This window comes from Zonotrichia leucophrys, chromosome 28 (assembly GCF_028769735.1).
Source record: "Zonotrichia leucophrys gambelii isolate GWCS_2022_RI chromosome 28, RI_Zleu_2.0, whole genome shotgun sequence".
Classification (NCBI taxonomy): domain Eukaryota; kingdom Metazoa; phylum Chordata; class Aves; order Passeriformes; family Passerellidae; genus Zonotrichia; species Zonotrichia leucophrys.
This window is the reverse complement of record NC_088197.1, coordinates 1,111,447-1,124,254: the sequence shown is the minus strand read 5'-3', so window position 1 is coordinate 1,124,254 and position 12,808 is coordinate 1,111,447. Positions and strand designations below refer to the sequence as shown.

The 12,808-nt window shown below is 59.4% G+C and overlaps 1 protein-coding gene across 8 annotated transcripts in view; it reads left to right on the top strand.

Moving 5' to 3' along the window:
* The window catches only part of TCF3 (transcription factor 3), an 84,291-nt gene that overhangs the window by 61,472 nt on the left and 10,011 nt on the right, over window positions 1-12,808 (top strand). For 3 of the 8 annotated variants that reach the window (XM_064734610.1, XM_064734613.1, XM_064734611.1), the window contains exons 9-17: window positions 3,853-3,955; window positions 4,482-4,621; window positions 4,735-4,861; window positions 5,683-5,741; window positions 6,416-6,494; window positions 7,377-7,450; window positions 8,015-8,218; window positions 9,658-9,781; window positions 10,429-10,591. In XM_064734610.1, the coding sequence (XP_064590680.1) occupies window positions 3,853-3,955; window positions 4,482-4,621; window positions 4,735-4,861; window positions 5,683-5,741; window positions 6,416-6,494; window positions 7,377-7,450; window positions 8,015-8,218; window positions 9,658-9,781; window positions 10,429-10,591 (1,073 nt within the window). Of the gene's footprint in view, window positions 1-3,852; window positions 3,956-4,481; window positions 4,622-4,734; window positions 4,862-5,682; window positions 5,742-6,415; window positions 6,495-7,376; window positions 7,451-8,014; window positions 8,219-9,657; window positions 9,782-10,428; window positions 10,592-11,472; window positions 11,712-12,808 lie in introns of all 8 variants that reach the window. The other 5 variants (XM_064734614.1, XM_064734617.1, XM_064734615.1 and 2 more) reach the window with 2 other exon arrangements.

Below are 12,808 nucleotides of genomic sequence, written 5' to 3'. Positions count from 1 at the left end.
GGCAGGAGTGGCCTCAAAGGCAGCGGATCAAAGGCTCTTTCTTGTCTGACTCGCCCATGCAGGAGCCCGCCCCGTGTTATCGCTGGACCCCGTGCAAAATAAATAGGTTAATCAGCATCTTATTCAAATGAAGTGCTTTAATCTGTAATTCCCGAGCTGCTTTGAAAACTCGCCGAGGTCAGCGGCTGCAGGAGCTCAGGGTGGGTGGGTGAGCAGGGAGTGATGCCAAGGGCAGCCAGAGGGGTTCAGGGGGTGTGAGCAGCAATGCCAGGCAGGGATGGGCACAGAGGAGCTGTGCTGGGAGCCCAGGGCCCTTGGGCTCAGTGGTTCTGTGCCAAGGAGGCCACAGAGCTGCTCCCAGGGCTGGAGCCCCTCTGCTCTGGAGCCAGGCTGGCACAGCTGGGCCTGCTCACCTGGGAGAGCTCAGAGCCCCTTTTGGGGCCTGAAGGGGCTCCAGGAGTCAAAGGGCAGGGCTGGATGGGATATTGGGCAGGAATTGTTCCCTGGCAGGGTGGGCAGGCCCTGGCACAGGGTGCCCAGCACAGCTGGGGCTGCCCCTGGATCCCTGGCAGTGCCCAAGGCCAGGCTGGACAGGGCTGGGAGCAGCCTGGGACAGTGGGAGGTGTCCCTGCCCATGGCAAGGGGTTATGATATGGACTTTGAGGTCCCTGTGAACCCAACCCATTCCATGATTCTGTGCAGTAGGTGCTGGCTTGGGGCTGCCCTCAGGGCATGGAGCCCCTTGGAGCCTCCCTGCAGCTCTCCAGCTCCTGGCCATGAGCTGCTGTGTCTGGGCACAGGATCCAGGGCTGGATGTGGCCCCACATCGGCTGCAGTGCCAGAGGAACCCGGGCAGGGATTCTGTACAAGTTGGTTCCTGCAGGACGTTGTTGCCACAGCGAGTTCAGTGCCTGGGAGCTGTTTCAGGCTCTGCATTCCCAGTCTGGTCACTGCTCTGTTTAGCCTCAGTCTGCCCAAAGTCCCACCCCAGCTCCTGCATTTGAGCAAGAAAAACAGGGAGGGAAAAACAACCCCAGACCACAGAGCGCTGCGGATCCCAGCGCTGGGGCTTTCAGAGCAGCTCTCGCCGCGCTGGCAAATGTTCACCAGAGGAAATGACCTCACCTGGAGGTCCCGGGGCTGCTGGCCTGGGGCTGGGGCCAGGGGCTGGGAATGGGGAATGGGGCCTGGCCCTGATTTCCAGCTGCCTGCAGCGCCCAGCCCCACCGTGCCTGCACATGGCTCTCGGTTGAATTTGCTTTTCACAGCCCCCCCTGTGCTGGACAGCAAAAGGAACGATTAGCAGGGTCAGGGCCAGGAGTGTGCTGAAGCTTGGCCCCCCAGGATCCTGCAGGAGATGTTCCAGGGGTGCTGGAGCAGGGTGGGCAGGCAGCAAGGTGAATTCCCTGTTTGCAGCGCTGCTCCCTCCATCCCTGCCATTTTCTGGCCGTTGTTTTGTCGCTGGGCTCCTGGCCGGGCTGTTGGTGCAGCTGCCGGGCGCTGGCCCCGAGCCAGCCCCTGCCAGATGGCGCGGGGCTCTCAGACGTGCTGCACTCCATTCCCCAGCCCGCTCCCGCTATTTAATCAAATTATAGCAAAAGTCAATTTGCTGGATTCCCGTTCTGCAGTGCCTCCCCCACCCCCCCAGCCCACGCGGGGCTCCCTCTGCCCACAGCACCGGCAGCATCCCGGGGACCAGGGCCTGGAATTCTCTGTTTTGAGCAGGGGACAAAGGGCAGCTGCCTGTGTCTGTCAGGATTTGCCCTTCCCCCTCTCTCTTCTTTTTTGTCTTTATTTTACGAGTTCTCTGTAGAGTCACAGAGTCATGAAGGTTGGAAAAGCCCTCTGAGGGTCACAGAGTCCAACTGTTCCCCAGCACTGCCAAGGCCACTGCTGACCCGTGTCCCCAAGTGCCACATTCACACATTGTTTGAACACTTCAGGGATGGTGACTCCACTCCTACCCTGGGCAGTCTGTTCCAATGCTTCACAATGTGAAGAAATTTTCCCAGTTTCCAATCTAAACCTCCCCTGGCACAGCCTGAGGCCGTTCCCTCCCTCCTGTCCCTGTTCCCTGGGCTGTCCCCTCCTGTCAGGAGCTGTGCAGAGCCACAAGGGCCCCCTGAGCCTCCTTTGCTCCAGGCTGAGCCCCTTCCCAGCTCCCTCAGCCTCTCATGGGCCTCCAGACCCTTCCCCAGCCCCACTGACCCTTGCTGGATTTCTGGGGGGGCTTTGGGGTTGTTTTTTAAACAAAAAGAAACCTGGCACAGGCTGTCCAGGGACATGGTGGAGTCACCACCTTGGAGTTGTTCAGAAAACATGTAGATGTGGCACTGGAGGACGTGGGTTAGTGGTGAACATGGTGGTGCTGCTGCTTTCATGGTTGGACTTGATCTTAAAGGTCTCTTCCAACCTTTAGGATTCTCTGATTGTGTCTTTTATTCCCCACCATCAATTTTGTCCCTTTTTACTGGCGAGGACAAGGGCTGGAAGGGAGCAGCTGGCTGTGGGGAAAAAGAAACTCAGGCAAGTTTCCTTCCCAAAGAGAACTGTGTGTGCCAGGCAGGGCCTGGCCCCTGCCCCACCTCTGCTTTCGTCTGGATTAAAAAAAAAAGATTATCGGTTTCAGAATGAATCAAAGGAGATGAAAATAACCTGTGACAAAAGTTCTCACATCATCTGAGAGCTATTTCAGTTTCTTTGAATGCCATTTCGGTTTCTTTGCATGTCGAATTTCTGCTTTAAAAAAAGAAAAGTCTGTTTTTGTCCTGGCAGAAGCTGATTTTCGGTCAGGGCTTTCTAGGATAGGTTTGGTAATTTAGAAGGGAAGGAAAAGCTTTTTCTTCTGTTTAATGTGCTGTTAAATCACAGAGCAGAGCAGTGCTGCAGAAATCTGACCCAAGAGCTGTGTGAGGGCTGTCTGAGGTTTGTCCCTGCCCTGTGACAGTGACTATGAGGGGCTGCTCAGCCCCACGTGCCTCAGTTTCCCCTCAGCCGGGTTTTCCTGAGGGCTTTGAGTGGGAGCTGTGCTCGGGAGCCTGGCACGGGGCAGGGTTGGCACAGGGGGGTACCAAGGTGACACAGGTGCCCACTGGCACTGCCCAGCCTGTTCCCCCAGCGTGGGGTCACTGCAGCAGTGGTGGCTTTTGTGGTTACCCAGAAAATGTTATAACCATGGAAAACGGAACTGGAGCAGAGCTGAAACTTCTGCTGGAGCTGGGCAGGTTCTGGGGACCAAGGAGGGTGACAGGAACAAACAGAAAGGAACACTGCACCCTGTCCTCTGTCCCTCTGCCCTGTCCTCTGTGCCCTGGCCCCTGCTCTGCTCCGTGTGGGCCTGTGCCCTTTGAGGACTCCAGTTCCCCCCCAGATCTGCTGTGGGATGAATCAAAGCAAAGCTCCTGGGCCATCAGATGGTTTGGGATGGAAGGGACCTTAAATCCCATCCAGTGCCAGCCCTGCCATGGCAGGGACACCTCCCACTGTCCCAGGCTGCTCCCAGCCCTGTCCAGCCTGGCCTTGGGCACTGCCAGGGATCCAGGGGCAGCCCCAGCTGCTCTGGGCACCTGTGCCAGGGCCTGCCCACCCTGCCAGGGAACAATTCCTGCCCAATCTCCCATCCAGCCCTGCCCTGTGGCAGTGGGAGCCATTCCCTGGGTCCTGTCCCTGCATCCCTCGAAAGGTCAGCTGAGTGAAGCATTTACTGCTCTGTTGCCATGGCAGAGGTGGTCAAACACTGCTGAAGTTTGAGGTTTGAAGTTAAAGCTGTGCAGGGTTGGGAGCAGCCACAGTGAGGGTGTGGGGCCGTGGACTGACCAAGGCCTTGTCTCCGACACCTTTCCTGCCCCACAGGTGTATCCATCCAACTCAGGTGATGACTACAGCAGGGATCCAGCTGGATATACTCCCTCAAAACCTCCCAGCACTGTGTATCCTGGAGCCTTTTACATGACAGGTGAGTTATTCCCAGCCCTGTGATCCCACAAGCCGGGCAGAGCAGGGGCAGCCTTGCCCATTATGGACCATGGGAGGGATTGCACATCTGGAGGGAGCTCAGGGCAGCAGTGCATGAGGCACAATGCAGCCCCAGAATGCTGAGCTGGAAGGGACCCTCAGGGGTCATTGATCCCAGCCCTGTCCCTGCAGAGCCACCCCAGCACCCCACCCTGAGCACCCCTGGGAGCTCCTGCAGCTCTGGCAGCCTTGGCACCATTCCCTGGGCAGCCTGGGCAGTGCCCAGCAGCCTCGGGGGGCAGAACCTTGCCCTGAGCTCCATGCCAAGGCCTGGCACAGCTGCAGCCCTGGCTGGGCTCCTGTCCCTGTGCCAGAGGGTTTGTCCTGATTTGCTCAGTGGGTGATGCTCAGCACAGGCAGGATGTGCTGGGGACGGTCCCATCCCCTCAGCCAGGGCTGAGTGTTCCCCCCTGGGGCTGGGGGCTGCCTGCTGCTGTCCCTGCCCCACTCAGCTCTGCTCCTTGCAGATGGACTCCATAACTCTGCAGACCTGTGGAGTTCCCCGGGTGCCATGAGCCAGTCGAGTTACGGTGCCATGCTGGGCAGCTCCTCGTCCCCGCTCCCGCAGTCCAGCGGCTTCAACAGTTTACACCAGCACGAGCGCATGGTAACGAGTCCCCGTGGCTGTGTCACCTCCCTGCACCTCCTCCCCTGGCTGTGGCTCCTGCCCCACTGCTGAGCCCCACAGCCTTTCCTCTCAGCCCCTCTCCCTCCCTGCAGAACTACCAGCTGCATTCAGGCGAGGTGAATGGCGGGCTGCCCTCCGTGCCCGGCTTCTCCTCGGCGCCCGCGGCGTACGGAGTGTCCAGTCACACGCCCCCGATCAGCGGCACCGACACCATCATGGGTATGGCCCTCACACTGACCCTCAGCAGGCACAGCTCACCTGGACAGCCTGGCCTGGGCACACCTGAGGCATCCAGCACACCCACACACCTTGGGTCCCTCGGGTGTCACCTCGTGTGTCTGCCCGGGGAAGAGGCACAGGGAGGTTCTGGGTGCTGCTCTGGGGGTTTACAGCTCATGGGGTGGGTCTGGGAGGAGCCCAGCAGCTCTGGTATTATCTCCTTGGGGTTCTGTGGGTTAGAGGAGTTGTGGGATGGATTTACAGCTGTGTGAAGCTGCTCCCCTAGATCCAGAATGGGAATGTTCGTGCTGGGTTTGGGTACCACATTAACCCGAGTGCTTTAATCTCTGACCCTGCTGATCCTGTTACTGAAATGAGCTCATGCTCCTTAGGAAATGAGGATCCTGACACAGATTTGTACAAAAAACCTTGTTTTTCTAGGAGAAGCAAGTTTGGGATTCATAGAATGAAAGTATCATTAAGGTTGGAAAAGTCCCCGAAACTCATCCAGTGCATTGGTGGTTGCTGGGGTTTGAGATGCCCCATGGCTGTGCTGCAGCAGAGATGTCTGGTTGCTGTTGGTGGCACTACACCTCCAGCCCAGGGCTTGGAGAGATGTCCCTGCAGCCCCTTGATGGCTTCCAGGGGAAGGTGCCCCATGTCTGAGCTGCTCCGAGCTGGACAAACATTTAATTTTCAAGCAAAGCACTAAAGCTGAAAAATTCTACTCCAGAGCAGGTGACCCCAAGGAAGGTCCTGTAGGGTGCTGTGTGCTGCTGGGGTCTGTGGCCTTGGCAGTGGCACCTGTGTCTCTCTTGCAGGTAACAGAGGAACCACGGCCGGGAGCTCCGGGGACGCGCTTGGGAAGGCTCTGGCCTCGGTGAGAGCTTGGGATGGTCCTGGCCCAGTCCCCATCCTGCTGCTGCAGGGACCCTCTACCCAGCAGGGAACACATCTGGTGAATGCACCCCACATCCAGAGCAGCCTTTAGGGAGGGTTTCCCCCCCTCCATGTGCTGTCATCTCAGTCCCAGCACGTTTTGATGGACGGGGAAACTGAGGCACTGCAGGTTGTGGTGGCCCTGCAGCCCCATCTGCTGCTCTGTGCCCTCCCAGCCTGCTGCTACTCTGCCAAGACCACCCTACACAAACCTTGTGGCAGCACTTGCAGGTCCCAGTAGTCCTTGCACTGTGTGTGCTGGTTCAAACTGGAGGGCACTGGTCTCACTGGGTCACCAGAGAGTTTCCTCTGTCCCGTTCAGTGATCCTTGCACAGTGGCAGAGGGGTGCTGACAGTGACCCTGCAACAATTCCTGAGACCTCCTGCTTCCTCCTGAGAGGAGTCCTGAAGAGCAGAGGCTGCACTCAGGGGTGGTGACAGTGGGGACAGAGAGAGACCCCGGGGTTGATGGGGGCACTGGGGGGAACTGGGCTCGGTCATTGTGCTGGCTCTGGGTTTGGGGAGGGAGGTCCCAGCAGGTGCTGGGTGCCACTCACTGGGAGGGGACAGCTCACTCAGGTGGCCCTGCTGACCATGCCCCTTCTGTCCCTGCAGATTTACTCCCCCGACCACTCTAGCAATAACTTCTCCTCCAACCCCTCCACCCCGGTCGGGTCCCCGCAGGGCCTCGCAGGTGAGTGACAGTGGGGAGGGTGAGGGGGGTGGGGTTTGCTTTGGGGAGCTCCCAGGCACTGAATTTCCCAGGTCAGCCCCAAAAACCTCATCCCAGGGCTGGCAGCAACCCTGGGACCTTCTCCTGCCCTTCCTGACCCTGTCCCATCTCAGAGAGGCTGTGGCTGGATTTGCCTCCCGTGGGAGAAGTGCAGTGGGAGCTGGGAAGCAACCAATGGTTCAAACCCACGTTCAGCACCTGCTGAAGGCCCTTTCCTGGTCCCTTCAGGCAGGACAGGTCCTGTTGTGCCCAACAGAGCTGGTGCCCAGGCTCCCTGTGCCCAGGGAGGTCACAGCGAGTCACTGAGCCCAGGGACACTGGGGACACCTCTCGAGGCCTGAAGGGCTGAGCCAGAGCAGAGCTCATAGTGCCACAGTGCCCATGCAGTGCCACAGTGCCCATGCAGTGCCACAGAGCCCTGGGGTAGCCCATGAGGTGCTGCAGTAGCCCATGAGGTGCCATGGTGATCCATATAGTACCATGCAGTGCCACAGTGCCCTTGCAGTGCCACACAGCCCTGGAGTAGCCCATGAGGTGCCATGGTGATCCATGGAGTGCTGTGGTGGCCTGAGCTGTGCTGTGGTGATCCATGCAGAGCCATGTGGTGTCACAGTGTCCTGTGTAGTGCCATGGTAGCCCGTGCATTGCCGTGGTGGCCCATGTAGTGCCTGGTGCCACAGTGCCACAGTGGCCCGTGCCGTGCCGTGCCGTGCTGGCCCGGTCCCGAGCAATGCCGTGCCGTGCTGGCGCTGTGGCCGCTGCGCTCCGCGGTGTCCCAGCTTCCAGCCCCATCTAGTGGCAGCCGTGGCCATGGCCGGTCCCCAGCTCTGCGTTTGTCCCCAGGCTCGTCGCAGTGGCCGCGGGCGGGCGGAGCGGGTGCCTTATCTCCCAGTTACGAAGGGAGCCTCCACACTTTGGTGAGTGGCACCAAAAACTCCGGGTTCTCCTTTTCTCTCTCTTCCCTCAGGGCTTGGTGGTGAAGGGTTTTGGGTGGCACCCTCTGCCCTGAACACCTGGAATCAGCTGGGTGCCAGGGATGGATATTTGGGGAGCAGCAGCTGAGCAGAGCCCAGTGCTGCATCCCTGACCTGGAGTCCCCCACAGCCCCAGGCCCATCCCTGGGGATTCCTGGCAGGTTCTGCCTGCCCTGAGCAGTCCACTCTGTGACCCACTGTGCCTTTGGGGACGGCACTGGCTGGGGGGGTTATTGCTCCCCATCCCTGCCCTGTGGCACCTGAGCCATTCTGTGGTGCAGAGCAGCAGGGGGCTGCTGGCTTTATGGCATTGCAGCCATGGAATTGGATTGGATTGGAGTCATGGAAAGGTTTGGGTTGGGAGGGATCTTAAAGCTCAGACATTGCACCCCTGCCATGGGCAGAGACACCTTCTGCTAGACCAGGGTGCTCCCAGCCCCATCCAGCCTTGGACACTTCCAGGGATGGGGCACTTAACACAGACCTGTCTCTGTCCTGCCCTTCCAGCAAAACAAAATGGAAGACAGGTTGGATGAAGCCATCCACGTGCTGAGGAACCACGCCGTGGGCCAGACCTCTGCCATGGCCAGCAACCACGGCGACATGCACGGGCTGCTGGGCTCAGCACCAGCACACAGTGCTGCCGTGGGCAGCCTGGGCCAGGCCTTCCCTGCCTCAGTCATGGCCCTGGGGAGCCGGCACCCAAGCCTGGTGAGTGTGGGAGCAGTGTGGCAGCTGGCAGGGATACGCTGGGGACACGTGTCACATTGGTGTGATGTGGGATTCAGGGGGATGTCCTTTGATGCAGGAACAGCTCAGTGTGGTCAGCCTGGGTCAGGTGCTGGCAGCATTGCAGGAGTGACAGGCACAGAAATCACATCCCATGCTCCTGCAAGGAGAGCTGAGTCACAGAATGCCAGAGTGGTTTGGGTTGGAGGGACCTCAAAGCTCATCTTGTTTCACCTCCTGCCATGGCAGGGATGCCTTCCACTGTCCCAGGCTGCTCCAAGCCCTGCCCAGCCTGGCCTTGGGCACTGCCAGGGATCCAGGGGCAGCCCCAGCTGCTCTGGGGACTTAGAGTCCAGCTTTGGTACAAGCTCTGTGTGCCCTTCCCTTGTGCCCTTTCTCAGGGCAGGCAGAGGTGGTGAGAGAGCTGCTCTTCTTTCCCTGCAACATGACTGAAAATCCCTCAAAACAACTTCTAGGCATCCCTGGGATGTGCAGGGAGGAGAAGAGGGATCCAGTGGGTACAGGAGTGCCAGGTGTCACCAGGAACTCTGAATGGTTTGGGATTCAATGAGTACAGGAGTGCCAGGTGTCACCAGGAACTCTGAATGGTTTGGGCAGGCACCACGTCCCTGTGTGGTGTGTGAGGGCTCATTCCAGCTGCAGGGAATGGGATGGATCCAGGGCACCCTGGGCAGGTGGATGCTGGGGTCCCATGCAGGATCACCCCCTTGTCCAGAGGTTGGTGACCACAGCAGCAGCACATTTTTGGCAGAGCTGCTGCCTGCTGCAGAAAGCAGTGACACTTCTCTGGAGAAGCAGCTGTGATCCCCTGCCAGGCTCCCTGGGTTCTGCTCCTGAGCAGGAAATGAGATGTGTCCTCTGTAGATGTGTCCTCTCCCTGCTGCCAGCTGGGGAGTGTCCTGTCAGTGCCCAGCCTGTGTGGCTGCCTCGGGGCTGTGGGCTCACAAGGGACCCTCACCCTTTGCCTCCAGCCCTTTTGGAGCCATGTTCATGTTGCTGGCATGTCCTTGCTCTGGTGGCAGTGGTGCTCAGTGACACAGGACACATGTCCTCTGTGCTGGCCTTGCACAGAGGGCAAGAGAGGGCACAGAGTGGCTTTTCCTTGGGCTGGGCACAGCAGTGACAGGGCTCTGGGTGCAGCTCCTGCTCAGAGCAGAGAGCTGCAGTGTCCCCTGCAGTCCCAGAGAGCTGCTCCTGCACAGGCTGGCTCTTCCCTGCTGCATTCAGAGCTCCAGGGGTTGGAGGGTGAGGGGAGCACCCAGAGCACCCAGCTGTGCCTCAGCCTGGTCCATGTGGATCCCGGGGATGGCCTGGGGTGACAGCTCAGGTGAATGTCCCCATTACCTGCTGGCAGTGACACATCCCTCCCTCCCTGAGGCTCACTCTGCTCCTTGCTGCAGGTGGGAGGAGGCCACCCTGAGGATGGGCTGTCCAGCACCCCCAGCTTGCTCCACAACCACGTCACACTTGCATCGCAGGCCAGCTCGCTGCCGGAGCTCAGCAGGCAGCAGGACACGTACAGTGGTAAGGCAGCTCTGCAGGGGGGGCTCACCTGTGCCCAGGGTCACCTGCTGGGGGCTGGGGGGACTCACCTGTGGGGCTGGGCCCAGGCCTGTGCAGCCTGGGGCAGATGGATGATGTCTCTGCAAGGCTGCTGCTCCCTTGCAGCATTCACAGGGCAGTTTCTACCTGGAGCCTTTTCCAGAGGTGTCACAGAGTCCCAGAATGGTCTGGCTTGGAAGAGACCTTGAAGCTCATCCCCCTCCACCCCCTCCTATGGGCAGGGATGCCTTCCACTGTCCCAGGCTGCTCCCAGCCCTGCCCAGCCTGGCCTTGGGCACTGCCAGGGATCCAGGGGCAGCCCCAGCTGCTCCTGCCAGGGAACAATTCCTGCCCAATATCCCTTCTAACCCTACATGTTTGACCTGTATTTTCCCATTCCCCCTGCCAGGTGTGGGTGCACAGTTCCCAGTGCTCTGCTGTGTAGGTTGGGTTCCCAAATTGGAAGTAAGAGGGAGAAGGGGGAGCATCAGCAGGGCAGAGGCAGCAGCCTCACATCTTCCCCGAGTGTGGAGCAGGATGAGTTTGAGCTGCCACTGCAGGAGCAGAGCCTGGGGACCCCCCCAGCCTCCCCTGTGGGTCAGGCCCCTCAGGCTCTGCTCTCTCTGCAGGTTTGTCCGGGGGGCTGGGCCGGAGCAGCGTCTCCTCAGGAACGAGCGAGATAAAGAGGGAGGAGAAGGAGGATGAGGAGAACACGTCGGTGGCAGATAACTCAGAAGAGGAGAAGAAGGAGCTGAAACCCTCCCGGACCAGAACAAGGTGCTCTTTGAACAGGTCTCTCCCTTCACTTTCTCTGCTCCCAGGCCAGGGCTGTTTGGGCTGGGGTTCAGCTGCCAGGACCCGCCAGGCACTGACTGGGCTTGGTCCAGTTTGGCCTGGGGTCACCCTGTGGCACAGCCCCCCAGCCCTGCCCACCCTGGAGCCTGGTGTGGTCTCACACAGCCTGGGCTCCTGCTACTGCCCCAGGGGAAGGGTCCCTGCCACCCTCCTGCTGGCTCCTGTCCCTGTGGGCTCAGGGCATCCTCGTGCTCCTAAAGCAGAGGGATGCACCTCATCCCACACCTGCCTGTGCAGGGAAGGAGCCAGTGCTCCCAGTCAGACACAGTCTGATCCCCTCCCTGCCTTGGGGCATCTCTGCTGTCTGCTTTGTGTCCTCTGTCACATCCAGCCAGAGGAGTGGCAGTGGCTCAGGTGCAGTCCTTCAGCCTGTTGGCTGCTCTGCAGCCTTGCCACCAGCTCGGAGACCTCAGCAGGGTGGTGGTGCCCAGAGAGGCAGCACCAGCCCCACTCCTGCCCTGGAGGCAGAGGGCTGCATCTTCCCAGATTCCAGCTGGGGATTCCAGTGTTGGCCTTCACCTTGTCTGGGCCACCCTGCACACTCCTGGCAACAAGCTCAGGCCTTAATCACATTGTGTGTTCTTTCTTTGCTGTTTAAAACCAAAAGAAAACAAAAAAGAGGCAGAAGAAGAGCCTTAAGTGGTTGTGTCTGAAGCCCCTGCGTGTCCCTGCCCCTGGCACAGGGCAGCAGGCCCTGGCAGGGCACACGGGGGGCTCTCACCTCGCTGCGTCACCGTGTGTTTCTTGTCTGTGAGTTGACCAGTGCTGAGAGTGCACACGAGGAATGTCCCTGTCTCGTTCTTATTTTAAACCATTAGTCAAGATGAGGATGAGGAGGACGATCTTCTTCCCCCAGAGCAAAAAGCCGAGAGAGAGAGAGAAAGGAGGGTCGCCAATAATGCCCGTGAGCGCCTGCGGGTCCGTGACATCAACGAGGCCTTTAAGGAGCTCGGACGCATGTGCCAGCTGCACCTAAACAGCGAAAAACCGCAGACCAAACTGCTAATCCTACACCAGGCCGTATCAGTCATACTGAACCTGGAGCAACAAGTTAGAGGTCAGTGAGGGTCCCGGAGTGGTGATATTTACGTACCTGATCGGCACGGGGCTGTCTGTCTGTCTGTCTCCTGTGACGTGCTGTGGTGCCTCGCACTGTCTCTCTCCCCTGTGGCCTTGGGGACCAATCCAAGGCTGTCGATGTCCTTTTAATTTTTTTTCTTTTTTTTACCTTTTTTGCATCCATCCCTGCTGTTCTCTCCTTTGTCCCCCGCTGCCACCGCGTGTGCTGCATGCTGGTCCCCGTGGGGACGCCTGTGCCATGTCCTGCTTGCCCGCAGCCAGGAGTGCTCAGTGCTTGGCCAGCAAAGTGACAGAAACCCCACTAGAGAACCTCCCAGAGGGGTCCAGCTCTGCCGTCTCCAAGGGCTGCTCTGAGCACAGAGCCTGTTCCTTTCCCCTCGGTGTGCCTGATGGGGCTCTGTGCTGCTGTGACCCAGTGTGGCACCTGGCACAGCCCTGGGGCACGGGAGGGCAGCGGGATGCCCGGGCTGAGCAGCCCTGGCTGCCTGCACTGGTGTGGGAGCGCTGTGCATTCTGAGCCTGGAGCTGCCAGCGGGGTCCTGCAGCCTCTGCCCCCACCGGGACATGCTCAGGGCACGCTCGCTGCCTTCCACACGAGTGCACCACGGTGTGTGTGCACCCATGGCAGGGGGGAAGCGAGGGTGGCAGTCCCGGCTGTCCCCCCAGACCCAGGGTGGCTGTCCCGGCTGTGCCCCCAGGCCGTGGCCGCTTTGTCCCCACCCCGCAGTGCATGTGCTCCTGTCCCGCCCCTGCCCCGCCTGCAGCGCTCCGGGCAGGTTAACCCCTTTCTCTCTGCAGAGCTGTGTAACACGCGTCGGGGGCTGTGCCTGCCTGTGCTCCTCTCTGCTGGCCTTGCTGTGCCTTGATGTTGGAGTCCTTTGTGCCTCTCTTCAGTTTGTAATTTTTTGCCTTTCATAACATGTATATTTTTTCCTGTCTTCTTTTTTAATTTCCCCTTCCTTTTGATTTTTTTTTTTTATTTCAAGTTTATACTTTTTGGTTCTGTTCTTTCCAATCTCCTACAGACATGCCCCAGCCGTGACCTCTCGGTGGTCCCACTCTACCTTGTACTTG